Genomic DNA, 22,734 nt, shown 5'->3' with positions numbered 1-22,734 from the left:
GAAATCAATCACGTAAAAAAGGGAGAGCGTAAACATTACAACAGTATATATATGTGACACACCAGTTCAATCGAGGAAATTATCTGACGTCATTAAGGAGAACTCAAATCTGGTAAACACTGAATTACAAGATCCCAAATTAAATTCCAAACATTTCGAAAACAACTCGTGACGTAATCGTCACAAAACCAAACTTCTAAAACATTTTTCCTATTGTACTCTATCTATGATGCCTTATATCTATACCCTATCGATAATAAAACAACATTTAAATTTTTCAAACTGGTGTGTTATTTAATCTTTTTTTGTTCCAGTTAAGGTTATTAAATCTTTTTCATTCAATATAAGCTACTGTAGGCCTACGCCTATTGGGATTGGTTTATTTACCTAGTTTCAAATGTACCTATGGAATCAGTATTGAAGATGGCATAGAAGATTTCAACTATGGATGAAAGATTTTTATCAATATTACGAATGGAATAATTTATTACTATACCCTTAGCTGCTAGGCTAGTGCACATTTTAGTTATAGGCTAGAACAAACATTATCGGATATTTTCGTCTTAAAGCATTAGGCCTAAATAGTAAATATCGAGTGAATAATGAAAAGCAGAACAACCATGGTGAGAAACTCACTCATGTATAAACAACTCGTATTGTATTTGCTACTGTATATATATCAAAGTCTGTCGAAACGTTGATTGTTGCCTGTTATATCTAACAATAAATGACATATTGTGACAAAAAACACAAGTCCGTCCTTTCTCAAAACCACTTTAAAACCAAAATATCCACTAGTGACTTCTGTGTTTGTTGTGTATTGTTATATTCCGACAAAAAAACGCTGTCCGCTCTTTATCAAAAGCCCAACCAGCATGACAAACAAACCACATTCAATACGTAGTGTTATACAGTACCTGTTTTCGTATTAGTATCATCTTCATTGTCATATTGCCATCTTCGTTGTCGTAATATTGTTTCGGCAGGTTTCAGTATTTCCTAGACCACAGCAGTTACCCGTACAAGCTAACTATAGTTATCTAGCAGGTACACTGTTTCTTATCGGAGCCCTATTGCAATAATATTTTATCCGCTTAACAAGTCGCATACTGGAAAGCTTGTTGTGAACCAGCAAGGTGAGTTAAGGGAGTGAAAATGTGTATCGTTGTTGAGCAAATTTTGTAACTTTAGTTCAAGTTAGTAGTTCTTTGATAGGTGCTATTATAGTTTTTAAAGGATTTTTTATAAAACATAAAAATTCTGTAACAAACGATCTAAAGAAAGAAACCTATACTAAAATTTTTTTCAGTCTTAGTCGGAATTTTATTGAGCAGATATAAAAAGCTAATAAAATATTAAGGCTAGCTTCGAGACTTAAATCGACATACATATAACTTGACTGAAAAATGAATCTAATTTGACGTCATTCATGGCAGTAAAAATGTCTTACCCAGTAAGTTGCACGCTTGCTGGTCAGTGTTTAATCGTGTTGTAAGATCTGACATATGCACCATTGCCAGAAATTTGAATCGTGAAAGTCTAGCTAGTAAACTGATTTTTAATCAAATACCATAACTGCAACAAAAATCATCATTACCGATAGGCGTATTACTAAAATATTATCAAGGCCGGGCAATGACTTCGTTAAGAATTAAAGGTGGACTGAACAGCCAACACAGCAGCATGTATTCATTTTTCGTAGACAGACAGAGTGACTTCAATCAGTTAAATTAAAATACATCAAATCGAGGACGCGCCCAAAAATAAAACGTAAACTCAAAAAGCTACAGGAGATCTACCGCATTAAGAGCTGGTGAGAGATCGAGTGTAACCAGCAAAAATTACGCAAAGTGTCGTAGTGATATCATAATAGACAAATACGTATCAGAGCAGTAAAAGCTACAGTAATATGGTCGCCGTCATAAGTTGATTAATATTCGTGTATATGATATTTAAACGTTTAAGTTATGTGAAACCGAGTTTAACGAAACCAACGTATGTATATAGGCCTAAGAATACTGACTTAATCGTTTTTCTGTCCTTACTTAAGCACGTGCCCACCAAATGTGTACTTCACAAGGTCGCCAGAATAAACGTAAAATGTTCCGAATAATGAATGAGATTCTTTCTTAAATTCGGGATGGCTACTTTGTATAGCCTTGACCGCCACAATTTCATTGACATGGGAGTCGTACAAACAAAAGCACTTTCGATAAAAGTTAATTAATACTAAGGAAGTGGTGATTATGTAAGTGTCGTTATTTTACAAGAAAGGTTGAAGACCACTGCTTTACACAATGGGCAACGCCCTCCTAATTATTTCAAAACGGTTGTGCGGCAAACAAAACGTCCGACGGCTCAAAACAATCAACAATGAAATTTTACAACAATAGACTTTCCTTGAAACTGCTTTCTTTAATGGGCTTGTGAAATTGTAAACATACAATTCGGTTTACCGTCCATATGCTGTTTAATGTTCAATCGGTGTTTTGAGAATATCAACACTTTCATATAAGTTGTGTTAACTTAACACTTACCAAAGCAGTACAATTTAGCGTGGCTTAAGATTAAAGGTTATTGTGAGTTGTGTGTGGCTTTAAGACTTTCATTTCGGATATCGTTGAAACTTTCAGAAAAGCACTCAAAAGTATCCATCTGTCGCCACTTAAATGTTTTGGAAACATCTCTATCTTCTATCGTGGAAGAATTTGCTATTAAGAAAAAGACACTGGGTAAGCAATAAATATATTTCCATGCACAGATCAGTAAGTATAATGAAAATGTGTAGAAAAAGATCAAAGTTGTCAATGAACATTTTGTGATGATTTTCGTTAACACCTGATTCACTTTTTGTTCGTGCTTTTGAAAATTTGTTAAGATACAAACATTACTTGAAATTCTGTCGCCTCTTCTTGTCTTTGGGGTGCTGATTGTTCTGCGAAAAAATGAAGCAATGGAGTCAAGAGACGAATGTGAGTTAAAGATCTGTGCAAAATTAACTGTCAATTAATGTGTCACAATTATTAAATGTCTAGGCGCTTGTGCGGTGAATAATATCATGATTAAAATTATGTCAACTTTTTTGACTTATTAGCGTTTATAACGGTAGCTTCCTTATTTTGAGTCAAACGATTTCGTCAAAATCGTTATCGACTAAAATATGACATTATGACGTGAGTTACAACATTTATGAGTTTATGTATGTCAGGTCATTACCAGGCGTTGGCCATGCCATCCGCTGGTCTCTATCCATGGTTCAAGAGCATTGTATGTGCTTCACAGAATCCATGTTTTGGTACAACGGTGGCATCGGAGGTACCAGGACAAATAAACGAACCTTTTACAACCTCGAGCAATAAAAGGTAAACATCTTTTCATGTTTTTGTGGTATTTGAGTTTATATCAGTATTTATGGTTTGCGTTATATGTGTGCACTTGTGATTTGTGATATTTATAATAGTTGGTCCAAACCGTTTGATGAATAAATATTTCCACCTAATAATTTTGATTATTTTGTTTAGACGGTAAAATGGTACTTAGCTGAACTAAGAGTTTATCACCACCACGTATTTTCTATTTTAGTGCTTTATCCAGTTTGATCAGGTTGTATAAAACTTTGAATGGGAACACAGAGATCAATTTAAACACTTCCCAGATATCAAATGACCTGGGAACATTACAAGCTATTGTCAGTCCAGGTGAAACATGATATTTTTCGTGATTACTACATTCGTTTATTTATTTATTTTCATGATCACTACATTTATTTACATGATTACTACTGCTCATAGTTAAGTCCACATCTAAAAACCTATCACAGCCATATAACTTTGTTTCTCTCAAAAGACTTCTTTCGAGATTCAATTTGTATCATAAACCAAAGTTATTTTTGAGGTTGTACTTTTTGTGTTGGTGAATTGATATATCGTTACTTCATGGATTGTTTTAGTTGCTTTATCAAATTTTATTCCGGATGTGTCTGCGTTCGAGAACTTTCTGCTGACAAATCGTTCACTCTCACCTGATGTTACAAACTCGATTTTATCTGCGAATGTCAGCTTGATTCAAGTAAACATGCTACGAAATTAAGTTCAGATTTTTTGCTGTGCATACTTGTACTGACGAACATTGTATTATGTCAGTTTTTGCTTCAAAACTGAAATTGTGTTCTCTATGTTTAAACAGTTATTTGGTGCATGCTATGAAGAGTAACAAAAAATTTTAAAGTAAAGTTAACTTCAAGCATGTTATTATTTATAGGTCTACCTCGTCTCAACGCAATTAGGGAAAACACTTACCTCATGCAGCGAAGCAATTTTATTTCAAATATTTGCATTTCCAAATTCTTCCAGCAACGTCACTGCTGCCTCAGGAGAACTGTGCAATTTAACAGATGTGGAAGTGACAGAAATAATTGATTTCACTCAAAATAGCATCGATGTGCTATCTGAAGCTGCATCATTATTAGCATCTGTGACATCATCATTTCAGGTAAAGAAATCAGTATATCAAAAAAAGATTTAATTTATGGTATAAATTTGACAGGTTACAAACCTTAAGTATTCTCAAATGTAACACGCATTCTAATCTGAAGGAGGCGCCATTGGTCAATGCAACGCAATATGCTGTGATATTAGATCGATTTAATTATTACTTGGAGGAATTATTGATCTTACAAGGATTTTTGAATGAAATTCTAGAAGATGTAAATAGTGTCACCACTACAAACATTTTCAACTTTGATCCTTCAACAGCATACAGTGTAAGCAAATGGTTACGTCATAAACATACAGTAGTTCATCGCCCTCTTATGATATTTTCAGGAAAAAATGTGGAAGTTTTTCCTTGAAGTAAGCATTGAATCTAAACTTGTTTTGCGTTGCTTAATTCATCTTCACTTGCTTGATATGCAGAAATTATGTGGAACCGAGCAAAGTTTTAGCGTAGATCCTTTGGATTTTATGTCAAGATCAGCTTCTTCATCTAATAAGTCCAATTCACGTTCAAATCAAATAGACTTGGGAAGCTTAACAGAATGGTCTTCACTTAACAGGTATGCTTAAGGACCTGAAGAGGCGCCGCCAATTTATCAAAAATAAATTTACATTTTTACGAGAAACACTAAACCACGGAAAGTAACCAATTAATAATAAACTCTCATTTATGCGTTTGTAAAGTTTTGATTTTTGCTCGTATATAGGTAAAAAAATATCACTTGCCACAAATGTTGTAAGTTTCAACATACATTTATGTAGTACTGTAGTGAACAAACTAAACAGTGTTAATTTTAAAGCTGATTCAAAGTACAGCAATAATGTAAGGTTTGTTGCCATTAAAACAATTTACATTTTTGCAATGTATTATTATGTGTAGTGTAAGGTTCTGTTCGAAGCTCTTTGCTTTATTTGCATCAAACACTCAGCTAAGCATAGCTTGGTACATTTTCAAACCATGGGTTTCAGGTGAGTACTGCAAAAGATTTCATGTATATATATAATATTAAAAACTGAAAATAAAAAAATTCTAAAAGAAGTAAAGTTATGCCACGAATGAACAACTATGAAATCAATAAATTTCTATACAATACAATCAAAAATTTTTTCATTTTTCACCAGGCAAAATTCCATTTTATCCAAACACAACTTTGGTGAAGTCTATCATCGAACGCGCAAATACAACATTTGAAACAATAGCACTGTTTCAATCCATGGGTGAAAACTGGGAAACTGAAATCGGTCCTAACCTCTACCAATTACTGGAAACTGGTACTTTGACCGTATCCTTAAGAGTAAGTTTTAAACTGTTTCTTGTTGAAAACGTTGTGCGTTAATTGATGGGTGATTGTAGATGCGTTGATTGTTTTCGCCCGCTTTCAAGTATGTAAAGTATTACATGAGTGGCTATTTTAAGGTTATACAGAAATACCTTCCTTTGTTTAGCCTTTTCTATCTAAGGCTAATTTTTGTTTATTTCAGCGTCTAATTGATTCAACTGAAACTTTGAAATCATTAGCAGAAAATACTCGGCTTGTTGCTGAATTACTGAAAGACTTAAGCGATGTTCCATCAACAAACAGCACAGATCAATCGGATGCACCACTAAATAATTTATTTCAGTTTCTTAATGACGACATTTTTGCAGTGTTTTCAGTAAAATAATTTGTTCCCTAACCTATGACTTTTTTATTATGTGCTCTGTATATAAGCTCCCTTATGTGTTCATAAAACAAACGGTAAAAATTGGTAAAAAGTTTGATAAAATTTTGTATTCCAGATTTTATCAAATGCATCTGAAACCTTGTTGTCCATATCTGACCAGCTCAACAATACTGTGGAAACGCTTGCACAATTAGATAGTTTTCTTTCAAATGAAGACAATCCGAATGATTCAATCACCACTTGGAAGGATTCGTACCGACAACTTAATGACAGCATTATTTTTATTACAAGAGTAAGATTACAGGCTGTTTCTAATTGATCTTGTCTGCTCGTCTTGTCTGTAATTTATTTTTTTTGTTTTGTTTTTATAGAATATAAAGTACTTAATGCTTTTTATAATAAAATTTGTAACGGAAATGTCCAATATCGTAACAAATGAGCTTTATTTAATCAACTATTCACATTTCGGAACTCTGTTAAGAACGAACCGAGTCAGCGCTTTTTTGTCTTCAGCTTCTTAGTTGTGTTGAACTCAACAAGTTTGAAGGATTCGACAATGAAGAAGATTTAGTCGATTATTCCGCTACTTTAATGAATAAAAACGATTTATGGGGCAGTGAGTGCAGAAAATAATAAATTAAAACTATTTCTGAAACAACTGCCGCTGTTTGAGTATACAGCAAGTTGTAATTGTGAAATTTTTCTTTATTTGGTGTGTTCAATAGCAAACATTAATGCATAAATTATAATGGACTTTTTAATTTTAAAGGTATTGTGTTTGAAAACCCCACAGCTACTGACGTCACTCTACCAAAGATTGTCAAATACAAGATCCGCCAAAATGCCAAAATCGCTACAAAAACAACACACATTCGAAAATTGTAAGTTTATTACTGCAGTTTTCAAAATTTAGGTTTATCTATGAATGGTTTTTGTGAATTGTCATAACACTCATATTTCTCAAAGCACTGGCTTGGTTTAAAACTAAATGCCTTTTTAGAAACGGTAAAATCGGGTTATTTATGCAATATGCAGTTATAGTTTGCTGTCACTCGCGATCATAAAGTATGTGATCAAATATCAAATGACAAGTATTTGCATAAGCTAACCATGTTTTGCACTTTTTTGGAAAATGACAACATTTTTGTAATACTAGCTTTTGGATCCCTGGACCTGGTTCTGGCATCACTGATGTTACGTACTATATCAATGGATTTGTGCATATGCAAGATCTCATTGAAAACGCAATTGTTTTGACATCTATTGGTCAGAATAAGTCTTTAGAATCACTTTATAACTTGACATTTGGCAAGTATCTCCAGCAAATGCCATATCCTTGCCACACAAGTGACCGGTAACAAATAAACGTTTACGTTACAATCTACAAAACTTTTTCTTGCTTTAGATACAATTTTACTTTCAGTTTTTGCTACAACAATGCATTACTGTATACTTAAGCTCGAAATGCTTTAAAATTGTTGTATTTCGTAAGAAGTAACAGTTTTTTCGTTTTCCAATTGAAACCGCAACTCACATTATCATTCATTTAAAAGGTTTATGGAGAGCCTGGCTATTCTTTTACCTCTGATCATGACGATTGCTTTTATTTACTCTGTTTGTGTCAATATGAAAAGTATAGTCTATGAAAAAGAAGAAAGATTGAAAGAGGTAAATTGCCCAAAAACTCTTTCATTCAATTTTTTTTAAACTACTTTTACTCACTTAATAATTATTATTTGACGATGTTTAATATTTAAATTTTCACAAGTATAAAAGTAGAAAAGGACTTTAATGCAATATTCCTTTTACCGTCCAGGTCATGAAGATGATGGGACTGAGCAATCTTGTTCTCCGGTTATCTTGGTTCATCAACGCTTTTATTCTGCTGTTCTTTTCCATTCTCTTGATCACTATCGTTTTGAAGGTTTTTGCTTAATTTTCACTTTTTCATGTCGACTGAACTCAAATAATTTGAAGACAATTTGAGAATGTGATATTTTAGCTATAATTTTTGATTAACTTTCGTGTCACTCCGACTAACTTCGGATCTCAATGTTCGGTAGTCTTACTCCTCGTAGCAATGCTTTTATTTTGGTTTTATGGCTGTGCTGTTTTGCGTTTGCAACCATCATGCAGTCTTTTCTAATCTGCACTTTCTTTTCAAGGTAAAGTAAATCTACAGCAAAAATACAGATGCTTCAGGACGTTTTTGCTGTAGCATGGTTTGCAATAAACATATTTTTTATTACATTATACAAAGTCTGTCTAAACTTTCAAACTTGCAAACGAAATAACTTCCAACTGTGCAAATGAAAAAAAAAAATGATTTTTAGTTTTGTTAGCTATTTAAAGTGTGTATTAAATTTTTGTTGCATAAACAAAACGAGCAATTTCAGATATCTGCAATTTCTACTTGTTTTACATATTTTTAGTGCAAATTTGGCTGCAGCATGCGGCGGTTTAATATATTTTATATCGTACACTCCATACAATGTCGTATATATTTTGGCGGATCGAATGTCATTGACAACCAAGGTTATTGCTGTAAGTTGTAAATCGTAGGTTTAAAGTTTGAATACTTTGCTATTATTCTGAACAGTTTGTAAATTAAAAATATTCACCTCAAATTAAACACGTTGTGTCTAAACGGTCACTGTTTAATGTTTATGATAAGTAATTTCATCTAATTCCAACAATTCATTCAGTGCTTGCTTTCTCCCGTTGCCCTTGGATACGGGACAGCTTATCTCACACAACTTGAAACAGTAGGACAAGGTGTGCAATTCTCAAACTGGGCCAGCAGTCTTGATTCGTTTGATGAAATGAACTTCCTCATATCAATGATTATGTTGGTGGTGGACGGAGTCATTTATATGTTATTAACGTGGTAATTTTGTCACGAATAACCAGTAGTAATAGTAGTTTTAGTTGTAGTTGTAGTTGTAGTTGTAGTTGTAGTTGTAGTTGTAGTTGTAGTTGTAGTTGTAGTTGTAGTTGTAGTTGTAGTTGTAGTTGTAGTTGTAGTTGTAGTTGTAGTTGTAGTTGTAGTTGTAGTTGTAGTAGTTGTAGTTGTAGTTGTAGTTGTAGTTGTAGTTGTAGTTGTAGTTGTAGTTGTAGTTGTAGTTGTAGTTGTAGTTGTAGTTGTAGTTGTAGTTGTAGTTGTAGTTGTAGTTGTAGTTGTAGTTGTAGTTGTAGTTGTAGTTGTAGTTGTAGTTGTAGTTGTAGTTGTAGTTGTAGTTGTAGTTGTAGTTGTAGTTGTAGTTGTAGTTGTAGTTGTAGTTGTAGTTGTAGTTGTAGTTGTAGTTGTAGTTGTAGTTGTAGTTGTAGTTGTAGTTGTAGTTGTAGTTGTAGTTGTAGTTGTAGTTGTAGTTGTAGTTGTAGTTGTAGTTGTAGTTGTAGTTGTAGTTGTAGTTGTAGTTGTAGTTGTAGTTGTAGTTGTAGTTGTAGTTGTAGTTGTAGTTGTAGTTGTAGTTGTAGTTGTAGTTGTAGTTGTAGTTGTAGTTGTAGTTGTAGTTGTAGTTGTAGTTGTAGTTGTAGTTGTAGTTGTAGTTGTAGTTGTAGTTGTAGTTGTAGTTGTAGTTGTAGTTGTAGTTGTAGTTGTAGTTGTAGTTGTAGTTGTAGTTGTAGTTGTAGTTGTAGTTGTAGTTGTAGTTGTAGTTGTAGTTGTAGTTGTAGTTGTAGTTGTAGTTGTAGTTGTAGTTGTAGTTGTAGTTGTAGTTGTAGTTGTAGTTGTAGTTGTAGTTGTAGTTGTAGTTGTAGTTGTAGTTGTAGTTGTAGTTGTAAGCTTAGTTGTAGTTGTAGTTGTAGTAGTTATAGTAGTTGTAGTAGTCAATAGTTTGTACAATTGCATCCCAATAACAATAGCTTTATAAAACTTTTACTTAAATACCATATGCGTCTATACATTGTGTTTGTACTGTAGGTATATAGAAAACGTTTTTCCTGGCACGTATGGTGTACCCCAGCCATGGTACTTTTTTCTGACTAAGTCTTACTGGTGCAAAACATCAACCATCAGCAATGGCGGTGATAACCATAAAGCTGCTGAAATTAACCCAGATGCAAAAGTCGAGAATGTACCAAGAGATTTAAAACTTGGTGTCTCCATTCACAATCTCAGGAAAGTTTACGAGTAAGTACTCTTAACTTTTGGCGAGGAAGATAAGCAGTTTGCGAAAATTTTCTTTTGGAAATCATAGTCTGTTTAAGCTTTAAATGAATTTCTGTCAATGGTCGGGGTTTTACACGACTATCAAAGTTACGCCGAAGCAGTTGATTTGTGATAACAATAATTAGTGATAGGCTTACTGGTTGAAAACTTAGTAAAATAGTTACCCAGAAATTGTTTTTCAGTAATGGCAAAGTAGCGGTTGATGACTTGTCCATGAACTTTTATGAGGGACAAATTACATCATTTCTCGGCCATAATGGAGCAGGCAAAACGACAACCATGTCGATGCTAACGGGGCTCTTTACACCAACGTCCGGTACAGCTTGGATTTATGGACAAGACATTCGAAATGACATGGACCAAATACGACATCAACTCGGTTTTTGCCCTCAATACAATGTACTTTTCGGAGAGTAAGTTTTCGGCAATTAACTGGCAATGCGCTAGTTTGACAATAACCTCATTTGCATGATGTTGATTTGATTTATTGTAAACCTATGTGTAAGCTACAAGAAAATACGTTCGGAATCTAATCATTTTTTGATTTAGTACGTTTAATTGTGTCTGTTTGCATAGAAACTGTTGTTATTGTTATAACTCATTTAAAATTAAATGTCACTTTTAGCCTGACAGTTTTGGAACATTTAAAATTTTATGCTGGACTGAAACGTGCCGTAGGAGGTTCAAGTGTTGATGAAAAAGAAACAGAAAAAATGATTGTTGACGTTGGACTCTCCCACAAGCGAAATGAATTGTCCCGGCATTTGTCGGGTGGCATGAAACGAAAGTTGTCAGTTGCTGTGGCATTTTCGGGAAACTCAAAATGCGTCATTCTCGATGAACCCACAGCTGGTAATATCTTGTTTCGTAAAATGAAACAATGGACATTGAAACTGCTCGAAGAATAAGACAATGAATAATGAAACAATACATAGTGAACAATGAAACTGTTCAAACAATATAACAATAAGCCAGCAATCATGAAACAATGAGGGAAAACAATGAAATTTTGTTTTAAACAATTTTGTTCAATTAGTTTATAACGCTGTATAGTTGAATTGAGATAAAGTTGTCTGTTTGTTGAGTCAAATTACTTTGAATGTAGTAAACGGTCTGTTAAATCGTACATTGATTTATTGACACCAGGTGTGGACCCTTATGCTCGTCGTTCTATTTGGGATCTTCTGCTCTCATATCGCGCTAACCGCACCATTCTGCTGTCAACACATCACATGGATGAAGCCGATTTACTGGGCGATAGAATTGCCATAATATCTCATGTATAATTATTTTTAACCCAATCCTTATTTCAAAACATTTTTTTATAGCCTAATATACATATAGCTTAATATTTTAAAGTCTCTGGCTGAAAATACAGCCATTTCGTTATTTTCCCCACTTTCATTATTTAACTGTGTTAATCCATAGTCACTAATGTTTTGTTTATAATTAATTTCAGGGCAGGTTGAAGTGCTGCGGATCGTCTCTATTTTTAAAGAGTTGCTTCGGTGTTGGATATTACTTGACCGTTGTGAAGGTGAAATCTCAAATAATCAAATTGTAAAGAACTTGAATGAAATTAATTATTTAACAATGATTTAAAATTCTCAACTTTATCTGAGGTGGCAGAAAACATTGTTAAATAGGATAGAGTGTTCTAAAGCAGGGGTGTCAAACTCAATCGAACCAGGGGCCAAAAGTCAAAACTTATTTAACGCCGCGGGCCGTAAGGATAAAACTTGATTGAACGTTTCGTGACAGGAGTACATGAATTGGAACAGGCAGCGAAACAACACCAAATTTTTTTGATGTTTTTGACGATTTTTGACTGGGCTATTTTTGATTATTTTCCTCTTACGTCATTATGTTTCATTCATCTCCTTGCAAAAGCATTAAAGAATTAACAAACAATAAAGAAAAAAGCAGCCCATATTGCAAGCGTTAGAATAAATCGATTTATTCTATCGTATGGTGGGGCAACTGCTGTGCTGCTGTATTGTGCGATTTGTAATATTCTTGTTTCTTGCTTGAAAAAAGTAAGTTATACTGTACAATGATCTCGCGGGCCGGAAATAGTTCAATGTATAAAATAACATTGCGGGCCAAGTTTTATTGTAAAGCGGGCCGGATGTGGCCCGCGGGCCGGGAGTTTGACACGTATGTTCTAAAGCAATGGCGGAGTGACTCCCCTTAGCACAACTACGTTGCATCGTGATAATTACATTAAACTCTTTTGTCATGCAGCATTCACATGGAAGCAGTACTTCAGAAACAAACAGAAGCTTATCATCTGCAAGTGTCATTTCTGAAGATATGACATCCATTGCAACCACTTCGAATACTTCATCAACCCAAATAACTGGTCTATATAACAGGATTATATTGCGTTTTAGAGTAATTTTTTCCTTAACTTCGATTCATTATATTTGAAATACCTTTGGAATTTACATCTTGCTTCCAGATGAGAGTACATTCTTGAGTCTAAAAAAACTTGTATCGAACATAATCCCAACTGCAAAATTAAAAGAAGAAAAGTCAAGAGAGATAGCATTTGTTTTACCATATCAAGTTCAAACAAATGGAAGGTAATAACTACTAAAAACGTTTATGTTTACATTCTGCTTTTTAATTATATTAATGTCTAACGAAGTAAAAATGCAGTTATAGCACCTTGCTATCTCAATTGGATGATCGCGGCTTAAAATATGGTTTGACTGATACAAGTCTGGAAGAAATATTTTTAAATGTTGCTGAACAAAGCAACGAAGAGGAAAAAGAGGAAAAAACAAACTGTGAGTATTTTTATTTTTGAAGGTGACTTGTTTAAAATCTTGAAAAGCCTGTCCTGTCGGTTGATGGAAAGCATCTAATCCTTATCATTACATTACATTACATTACATTATCAACATATCAATACATTTTTACCCACAGGTTGCTTTTGCATACCACGTCGTCGTAAAATGCGTTCAGGACACGCCCTATATTTAGAAAACCAATATCCACATCAAACGCTGGACAATGAAACAGTAACAGGCTCAAGCTCAGGTATACTAGTAACAATACACATACGAATATCACTTGGTATGCGATGTACAACACGTACGAAAACCTATATGTTATTTAGGATTTTAGGCCTGAGATCAGTCCGAATATTGTATCGGCATTTGTTAGATTTTAACGGTAACTTCTACGTTTCAGATATTATTTGATCACATGTATTTTGCATGTGCTTAAAAATTTTCAATTTTGTGATATTTACCATTCTATTTGAATATGTACGTTAAGTAATCTTCAAAAAAACCAGCCACTGCTTAGGCAATAATGTCGCAGTATAACAACACGCTTATTTATAACTTTGTTTGACAATAATTAAGAAGCTGTATCTGAAGAAGAAGAAAGAAATGTCGAAAGAAGTGGAGCTATAAATGATTATGGTTCACAAGGAATAGGCACGCACAGAGTCAGTGGAAAAAAGTTGATTTGGCAACAATTCATGGCTTTGTTTGTAAAGCAATTTCATAATGCCAGGTAATTTTAGATTTACGGTTCCCAATATTTGAACTTTAACTATCTGTTTCAAGCGGGAAAGACAAACTGCATTTAAAACAAAACCAAATAGCAAAGCAATACATTTAAGTATCCAGTATTTCTGAAGCATTTCTACAACATTTTAGATTATTGATTTTAATATTTTAAGATATTTTTAGGATATTTGCTATTTTAAGATATTTGGTTACATTCAAGAGTTACAGTGGTTGGGTTTACGTCATATTTGTAGAAAAAACCTTAAAGGCATTGTCGCCCAGTTCATCGTTCCTCCTCTGTCTACTGCCATCGCGCTAGCAATTGTCTTCGAAGGTTTGAGAGTTAACAATTATCCACCTCTTGAACTGCAACCGTGGATGTACGGCGACACAAACACTTTTTTCAGGTATGGTCAGACATGACTTTGATATAGACCGGATATAGATATGCGTAAATTTGAATTTTTCTCGGTTCTAATGTAACTTTAAATTATCACATTTTAGAAAAACCAACTTTTTGTGATTGTTGTCTGCGGTGTATTTATTGTTACTATAAATTACAGTATGTAGACCAATGTTGGTGCATTTAGAGTACGAACACGCATATCAACGGGGTCAGATTGGTTGTAATTAATTATTGATTGTTCGTTAATCTGACTCCGTGGATATGCGTGTTCGTTAACCACCGATAGACTAGTTGAGCATCACAGTACGATAACCAAACTGACCGTGCTCTTTAGTATAGTTGTATTATTGAGTCACAACTCACAACGAAACGGTTACTGTTTTGGGAAAACATGTCAGAGATGCATTCGGTGTCACTGCAAACACTATACTGTCCGTAGAGAAAGAACGCTTTGTGCGTTGTGGTAACGGTTGACGTAATTCGGAAGTAAAAAAACGGGTCGCTTATATTAAACAAGACCAAAATGTAGCACAGCGCTTGTTGTTAAACACACGAAATAGAACACTAATAACACTATAATATCATCAGATCTGCACAAGAATTCTGTTGGAATAAGGGCTAATTATGACAATTAACACACTACAATACTACATGAACCAATCACAAATTACGTTAAATACAATATAAACAAAAATTAGTTTAGTGTTTATTACAGATAAACCTAATTATTATCTTTATTAAATTTCTTCGTAAAAGAGTAAAACTACCATGGTGGGGCTCATGGCCTTGCCACGGAGCAAAAAGCACTAAAAAAAGATTGTGACTTTAGTATTATTCGCACGACATGCAGATAACAATTTAAATGCTCGTGAACAAACTATGTTACTATGATATCTCGACAAAAGCGCAGAATTCATGACAACTTTCCCTCAAAAGAGGCTTAACCCACCCACCCACATTTTCGAATTATTCTGACCTTGTTGAATATGTGCATTTGCTAGAAGGTTTAGCAGGTGCAATATATGTTTTTCAGCAACAACATGCCAAATAACAGCTTGTCCCTCAATGTCAGTGATGCGTTGTTGAATAGTCCAAGCATAGGAATGAGATGCGTCAACGATTACAATGTGCAGAACTATGGCAACTCAGAAGTTTATTGCAATCAAGGAAATGGTGGATATACCTTATAGATAGAGCACAGAATTAAACTCGCATTACTTGTGTCTTCTGAATTAGTGAATTATTACCACATAATATTTTCAATTTTGACAGAATCTTCCAACTTAACGCTCCACGGTGACATCGAGGGTTACAGCCAGCTTATCACGAGCGAAAATGTCGAAAAGTGCGTCTGCATGGACAATCAAAGCCCTTTGGTTCTGGCAGGCGAGAAAACATACTTAGAAAAAATATGAAATGAGAAATTCAATTTTTACCTCTGGACTAGCATGAGACAAAAATTCAATCGCAGGCTCTAAACCTGCTGCCAAATCAAGACCACAAATAATTAATTTGTCATTCTTTAATCGTAATTATTGATGTATTATATTTCCATTTGTTCTAAAAATGATTTTCATTTTTAGCTGAAAAATTGAATTCTGTTATTACATTGATTTTACAGTTTAATCTTTGGATTTTGTCTTCAGCATAATCCTTTTTTACTGTCTACAATCAACTTTCAGAATGTGTCAACGGTGCCGGTGGCGAGCCCACACCTCGTGCATTGACCGAGACCTCTGATTGGATGTACAATATGACCGGACGTAACCTTTCTGACTGGCTGGTGAAGACAGTTGATCGGTGAGCGCAGGGTCACCATTTTATAAAAATCTTTGCGCATCGAGCGACAACGCAAACATTGGGCTGATTGTGACGTTTTTCTGTTTTTAGGTTTTACCAAAATCGTTACGGTGGATTGTCCGTAGGAGAGACTTTCCATTCATCGTTGGATTCAAATCAAATCCTTCTTCTTCTGCGCATCTTTGAAGCCAACATCGGTTCAATTTCAATAAACTCTTCAGGCGCAGAATTAGCTGCTATTGCATTCAAAGAGGCCTTGGCACGAACAGATAACGCCAAGGTAAAATCAGACAATAACTATATTTTTTGTGCATACCGCATTTTCAATATTGTCCTCGAAACAAACGTATTTCAACAAAATTATGGCATTTATCCCGCAGTACGGATATGTAGATAGATTGGGAAAAACAAACTACGAGTGACTCAGAATCATATGCAAACTTCTCTTATTCAGTAAATTTCCATATACTGTCATAATGATGGCATATTGTTGGATGTTTTTTGATGGTTTCTTAAACTTCAGTTATTTGAGTTTATTTATTTGTACTGTAATTGCAATTAGGCTTGGTATAACAACAACGGATACCACGCGATGCCGACCTGGTTGAATATTCTCAATAATGCCGCGTTACGCTCTTTGCTGCCACCCGGGGAAAACCCTTCAGACTATGGGATTGTCGTTGTCAATCATCCTTTTAACATTTCATCATCTTTACTAGATTTTGATGCAATGTAAGCTATTTTCGTGGAGAGAATTTCTTCCGTTAATGGAAATATAAGTTAAATTCATCGGCGTTTTTGTATAATCTATGCTGTATTATGTTAGTTGTACGGATGACAGTTTCGCTATTATCCTAAATTTTTTTATTGCTAGATATAAGTCCATCGCTATAATGACGGTGTCAGTTATATTTGCTTTATCGTTTATACCGGCCAGTTTTGTTCTCTTTTTGATCGAGGAGAAAGTCACCAAATCGAAACATCTTCAGTTTGTTAGCGGCGTCAACCAGTCAGTATACTGGATAGCAAACTTCATGTGGGACATGGTAATTCTAGTTTTTAAGTCAAAAAATTCGTAGACTTTTTCATATATGAAAAAGAAAAACTTCATTTTAGAATTTCATTCAAACATTCAGGAAAACAGAAATAGAAAAACATTCAAACAGAAACATTCAAAGCTTCAACTTCAACTTTCATTTTAGAAGAAAAACTTCATTTTAACGTTATTAGGATCGATATGTGAATATAAATTCATATAGAGATTAATTTGTCCTTTTATTATCTTATAGATATTTTTGATCTTCTTATTTAAGTTTTACCTAAAACTGTCTGAAGGACTTGCAGCAATAACCTATCAATAACGTATACTTTGCATTGTGCAGGTCAATTATTGCGTGTCAGTCTTCATTCTCATACTAACGTTCCTTGCCTTCGATGCGAAAGCTTATGTGTCTGAGCAAAACTTTCCCAGCTTCCTCTATCTTTTGCTTCTCTATGGTTTTGCAATCATCCCGACTATTTACGTTGCGAGCTTTTTCTTCGAGGTATGAGCAGTTTTCAGTTCTTACAGTTATTTCTTTGGCAAAAACTTTTCTATGTATGATTGCATTTGTAATTCCAAAATAAAGTGCTGTAACTATTGCGGTTAACAGCTACACGTATGGTAGAGTATCTATATAAATATCTGACCGGTGTCTCTGTATGTGTGTTTATCCAGACACCAAGCACTGCTTATATCGTGCTGACCTGTGTAAACCTCTCCATAGGCATAGCAAGTCTAATCGTTGAGGTAGGTTTTTGCGGCCAACATGTTATGTGAAGTTTTTATCCTGAAACAACTTATATTACATAGAATCAGGTATGCCTTGTTTTTTTTAAGGCAATTTCGCGTGAGAATCCTCAACTGAAAACAGCATTGCTCTTTTTACCCCAATACTGCATGGGACGCGCAATCTTTGAGATGTCTCTCAATCAAGTTTTAGCGGACATTTTGGCAAATTTCGGTACAGATTTGAAACGTATGAGAAGTTAAGCAATTTGTGCACCAAGTTGTATAACTTTTATTGTCATTGTAGATATCATTGTCTTCACTCCACCTCTAGAATTGGTGCGCAGTAGCTTAATTGCGCTTGCCATAGAAGGAGTTTTATGTTTCACTTTAACCCTTATTCTACAATACAGGTAAGTGACTTTCTAATCGTAACCTGTGGATAGTTGAATTTTTGCCCCTTTATCTCTGCTCGTTGTGGCAAATTTTTTGTATTGACTTGGCAAAGGAAGTACCAAGCTTGATTACTTTCAGGTTCTTTATTGGGCGTCGATCAGGAGGAAGTGACGTTGAATCACTTGTGGTTAGAATTGTAGACGAACAAGATGATGACGTCATTGCTGAAAAACGAAGATTACTCGAAAGCGAAACGGGCGACGTATTGCAAGTTAAAAATCTTACGAAAGTCTTCCAAAAGCGAGGAACGAGAAAGGAGTTCGTTGCAGTTAACAAGTGAGTATGTGTACTGTTTACGTTATTGCGTATAGCATTTAATGTGTTGCCAAAATCCCAAAATGTATAGGTAAATAATAGATAAATATAGATATTAAAGAATTTTATTCTCGGTTAATGAAATCTTTGCATCACTTTAACGGAACGAGAATTTCTAACCATTACTGTAAATAAGTTAACAAATTGTAACAAATGCTTATCGCGTTTGTGTGCATTTTTTGACAGAAGCATATTGGTTGTGTAAAAATGATACTTTTCTGTTAGAGTGTTTATGCGTTCAAAACAGGTTGTGTGTTGGAGTGCCAGAAGGTGAATGTTTCGGTTTACTCGGTGTAAATGGCGCGGGTAAGACAACGACCTTCAAAATGTTGACTGGCGACGTTGTACCTACCGCTGGAGATGCCCTGATTTGCGGACACAGCATCCTGAAAAAAATGAGAAAAGTTCAGCAGAACATTGGATATTGTCCGCAGTTTGAAGCTCTGTGCAATCGACTAACAGGTGATGATGTCGTTACATGAGACGCACTTCTCCATTTTATTAAGACTAAGTTACTTTAAATTTTGTTGAATCTCCTCTTAAAAAGTCATACCTTTTCAGGTCGAGAGCACTTGATATTTTACGCCAAGCTTCGAGGTGTGCCACCAGAAGAAGTAGATGGCGTTGCTGATTGGGCCATCAACAAGTTTGGGTTGAAGATGTACGCCGATAAACCTGCTGGAACTTACAGTGGTGGAAACAAACGCAAACTTTCCGCTGCCATCGCATTCATCGGATGCCCGCCTATCGTCTTCCTGGTAGACACTGTCTTCTTTTATCGTAGGCTATCAGTTAAAATATTGTTGACTGTCACAATAGGCTATTTTTTCACAAACAATCTTATATTTTGAACTGTTTTAATATTCCTTTCATGTATGACTTTGAACCAACTTTCTTGTGTTCTTAATCTAACTGCAAATCAATTTCTAACAACTGTAGAAACCTTTTTACTTGCCTTAATTTTAAAATTATATTACCCTAAAACTGTCTATAACAGTTAGCTGTATAGCTTAATTATGGTGAAATGTTTATTTTTGCTGTTTGCTGCTTCAAGTAAAACAAATGCTTAGATAGCCGAATTTCAAACAACACTTTATGGCCATCCCCGTGACTGCGTTGTTGGGCATACACGTCCTCCTCGCTGCTATTAGTGACAAGATACCCTTTTTCTCCCCATACTGTCAATGGCGAAAAACAAACGACGTGATACGAACAGACTCTGTTAATCACTTCTGTCTAGGATGAACCAACTGCTGGAATGGATCCGATGGCAAGGAGATTTCTATGGGGAAGAATCGCCGAGGCAGTGAAGGGCGGTAGATGCATCGTCCTCACGTCACACAGCATGGAAGAATGCGAGGCCCTTTGCACGAGGCTGGCTATCATGGTCAACGGTCAGTTTAAGTGTATTGGAAGTCCACAGCATCTCAAGAACAAGTGACTATAATAATAATAACATGAACCATTCGTTCATTGACGTTGAATTATATTTTTCATGCTAGCCTTAAAGTTACGTTTGCACAGATACGGCGAAGGATACACATTAACCGTTAAAGTGGGAGGCCTGAATCCTGACTTAAGCAAAGTTAATGATTTCATCAAATCCATTTGCAATGCTGTTCCAAAGGAAAGCCATAGCAACACGACAATGGTACGCTTTTCTCCTAAATCTTGATGATCGTTGGTTTCAGTGTATCCTGCACGCAAACTAATGAGCCAATATGTCAGCTAAACCACGTAACAGGAATTGCAAAACACATGTGTTTTTTGTTATCTCTATTTTGCAGTAACTGCATGAACAGTGTCGGTCTAGTTGCATATTTTCTAAGCTTTGCCATAAGAGCAGCAGTAGCCTATAAGTTTCAAGGAAAACATTATTTTTTTTCTTGGGCAAACAAGTAATCATGATTTTATTTTGCTTATTTCAGTATCAAATCCCACCCGAGAGTACCAATTTATCGAAGTTGTTCCAGGATTTGGAAGAAAATAAATCCGAAATGCAAATTCAAGATTACTCACTAAGTCAGACTACTTTAGATGAAGTGAGTGAATACAAGAAATCAGTAGGCTACAATAAATAAATTTTTGGTTTAAGATATGACGTTTGCTTTTCTATTCATCGTAAGACAAATGATAAGGTATAATTTGACTGTCAAATTTTCAGGTTTTTGTCAGTTTTGCAAAAACTCAAAAGGAGACCTAGCAAGGCAAATTCCGGTGTGCCATGTTGCTTAATTGCAACCGACTGTGATCTTTCAAAAAAAGAGGTTGACCTTGCAGAACGGAATCATCTCTGGTAGAAGAGAGAGAACCATCTTACGTCATGGAGTGAGAAAGAGAGAGTCGCCATTGTCGTCCAACAGATTGTGCTGGTGTTTAGAAAATCTCCTTATCTGCAACCGTTTTACTTCTTTAGTTTAATATAGAAACGATCCGTCGAAACGATTATGTGCGTTTGTAGTTAAACTAACACCCATACCCATTCCGTTGTCACATGTAATCAATGAATCGTCGTAGTTTAGCACACTGTAGTTGTTAACGCATCTCATTCCAATACTCGGACTATCCAACAGGGCATTGCTCACTTCATCAGAAATTAACAAACCATCGCAAATTAACGTCACATGCGCACTGGACCGAAACTATTTATACTTTTTCTATAGTGACGTCTTGGGTGCATGCGACCTTCGTCACAATCGCCGTGTTGCCCTTTCAAAACTGCCTAAAATGCTACTACAGACTCTTAATGTTGGTAACGATGCCAAATATTCGGCAACTTCACCCGTTAACCAAGCTGACTGTGCTGTTGAACATAGTTGCTTTATTGATTTATATCAGAGCGATTTTCAATGTAGATTGTCAAACGATATTTAATACAGTATTAATATATTTCTTAAACATTTGTGTGTTGTAGTAAATGCAGCGTCTTTTTCTCAATAGACAGCTTTTCCATGATAACATAGCTGGTACCAAAACATTTCTTTAGCTGTTGTTTAACGCTTTGAATTCTTTTCTCAATATTTTAATGCCATCTAAGATATTATATTTTAACCACACAATACAAAATAATACCTGGTCATGCTAACAATGCACTGTAACTTTTGAATGGAAAATACTGGTATGTACATTTGCTGGCAACGTTATTAACATAATCAGTAAACTAAATGCAAAAGCTGTAATCTTACGCAACCGACACGAAGAATACAAGTGAACACAACTGTCTGACTGCTGCCATAATACCACGTTTTCATCCATTTTCTTGTCCATGCTATTGATTAGAAGCGTCATACAGACATTCATGTAATCAGATGTTCTCCATGGAATCCAGTTGATCAGTTTAATTTCTGTTGCAACGCAAGGCTTGGCCGTTTCTCAAACAGAATTTTTATTGTAAACAGCAGATTTAAAAATTACTTTGTTGTACTCAATCAACTGACGAACAATTTCATTTGTAAGTTTCAATCCCTTGTTACTGAATATAGTCAAGTGATCCTGTTGACACACATGCCATGTCATTTATGAAAGCTGTCAAATGAGTTTTATTTTCAACTTAGGTAATTTTCTCAACGACTCGTTCCACAGAACAAAATATGTCAAATGTAAAATTACAAAATAATGAGCCTGGTTGCCATAGTTCCAATCAATGAAGAAAACTGAAACCAAGGTAGTTGAGTAAATATGTGCTTACTAATTGGTAACTGAGTGTGATTTAAGAAAATGTTTAGAACGATAGAAGTGTCAGCCAGTACAGTGTCATTTAGCGAATTGAAATTGTTGCAAAACAGTCGTATGTATTCATTAATTTAATATTTTACCTCAAAGCTTAACGTTGAACTAATTAATTCAAATAATTCACAACAAAGTATTTATTAATAACATGTCTCCTCTGCAAAAGGAATCTTTTGTTTTGTATTAAACTAAACAGCAGATTGCAAATTGTGTTTTAAATCATACTTCATTACCTTTACATCTTTCTGTACAAAATAAGAGATATAAAAACAATCAAATAACAATTGCGACAGCACACGGAAACTCCCACGACTGTAATGTAATGAATGTTAGTTACGAAGTTTTATAGAAGCAAGCAACATATATATACAAGAAGGCGAACAAGAATAAAATGTTGAAATAATACC

The 22,734-nt window shown here is 34.8% G+C and overlaps 1 protein-coding gene across 4 annotated transcripts; it reads left to right on the top strand.

The window, feature by feature from the left end:
* Positions 1 to 816: 816 nt before the first annotated feature.
* LOC143458821 (phospholipid-transporting ATPase ABCA1-like) lies at positions 817 to 21,826 on the top strand. 4 transcript variants are annotated; one of them, XM_076955698.1, is made up of 49 exons: positions 820 to 1,136; positions 2,634 to 2,732; positions 2,879 to 2,972; positions 3,209 to 3,362; positions 3,583 to 3,698; positions 3,950 to 4,068; positions 4,261 to 4,491; positions 4,595 to 4,762; positions 4,914 to 5,053; positions 5,374 to 5,462; positions 5,616 to 5,788; positions 5,976 to 6,149; positions 6,274 to 6,450; positions 6,672 to 6,774; positions 6,928 to 7,039; positions 7,315 to 7,512; positions 7,712 to 7,826; positions 7,975 to 8,084; positions 8,216 to 8,323; positions 8,591 to 8,702; positions 8,864 to 9,045; positions 10,081 to 10,290; positions 10,512 to 10,742; positions 10,955 to 11,181; positions 11,476 to 11,609; positions 11,789 to 11,866; positions 12,574 to 12,691; positions 12,791 to 12,914; positions 12,991 to 13,121; positions 13,261 to 13,374; positions 13,707 to 13,857; positions 14,108 to 14,260; positions 15,293 to 15,432; positions 15,532 to 15,645; positions 15,942 to 16,059; positions 16,150 to 16,339; positions 16,622 to 16,791; positions 16,934 to 17,105; positions 17,442 to 17,603; positions 17,777 to 17,848; positions 17,939 to 18,062; positions 18,135 to 18,240; positions 18,362 to 18,559; positions 18,846 to 19,060; positions 19,160 to 19,356; positions 19,839 to 20,035; positions 20,123 to 20,249; positions 20,527 to 20,640; positions 20,763 to 21,826. In XM_076955698.1, the coding sequence occupies exons 2-49, from the start codon at positions 2,670 to 2,672 to the stop codon at positions 20,799 to 20,801; spliced, it is 6,864 nt and encodes a 2,287-aa protein (XP_076811813.1). In that variant the 5' UTR covers positions 820 to 1,136; positions 2,634 to 2,669; the 3' UTR covers positions 20,802 to 21,826. The 4 variants fall into 4 exon arrangements, 2 of the variants coding, with proteins under 2 accessions (XP_076811813.1, XP_076811812.1); XM_076955697.1 differs by having other exon boundaries at positions 821 to 1,136; positions 13,704 to 13,857; XR_013117704.1 differs by lacking the exon at positions 20,763 to 21,826 and having other exon boundaries at positions 817 to 1,136; positions 13,704 to 13,857; positions 19,839 to 19,992.
* Positions 21,827 to 22,734: the final 908 nt, after the last annotated feature.

Source organism: Clavelina lepadiformis, chromosome 5 (genome assembly GCF_947623445.1).
Source record: "Clavelina lepadiformis chromosome 5, kaClaLepa1.1, whole genome shotgun sequence".
NCBI classification, from domain to species: domain Eukaryota; kingdom Metazoa; phylum Chordata; class Ascidiacea; order Aplousobranchia; family Clavelinidae; genus Clavelina; species Clavelina lepadiformis.
Note: the sequence above shows the minus strand (reverse complement) of the source record. Positions and strands in the feature narration are given on the sequence as shown.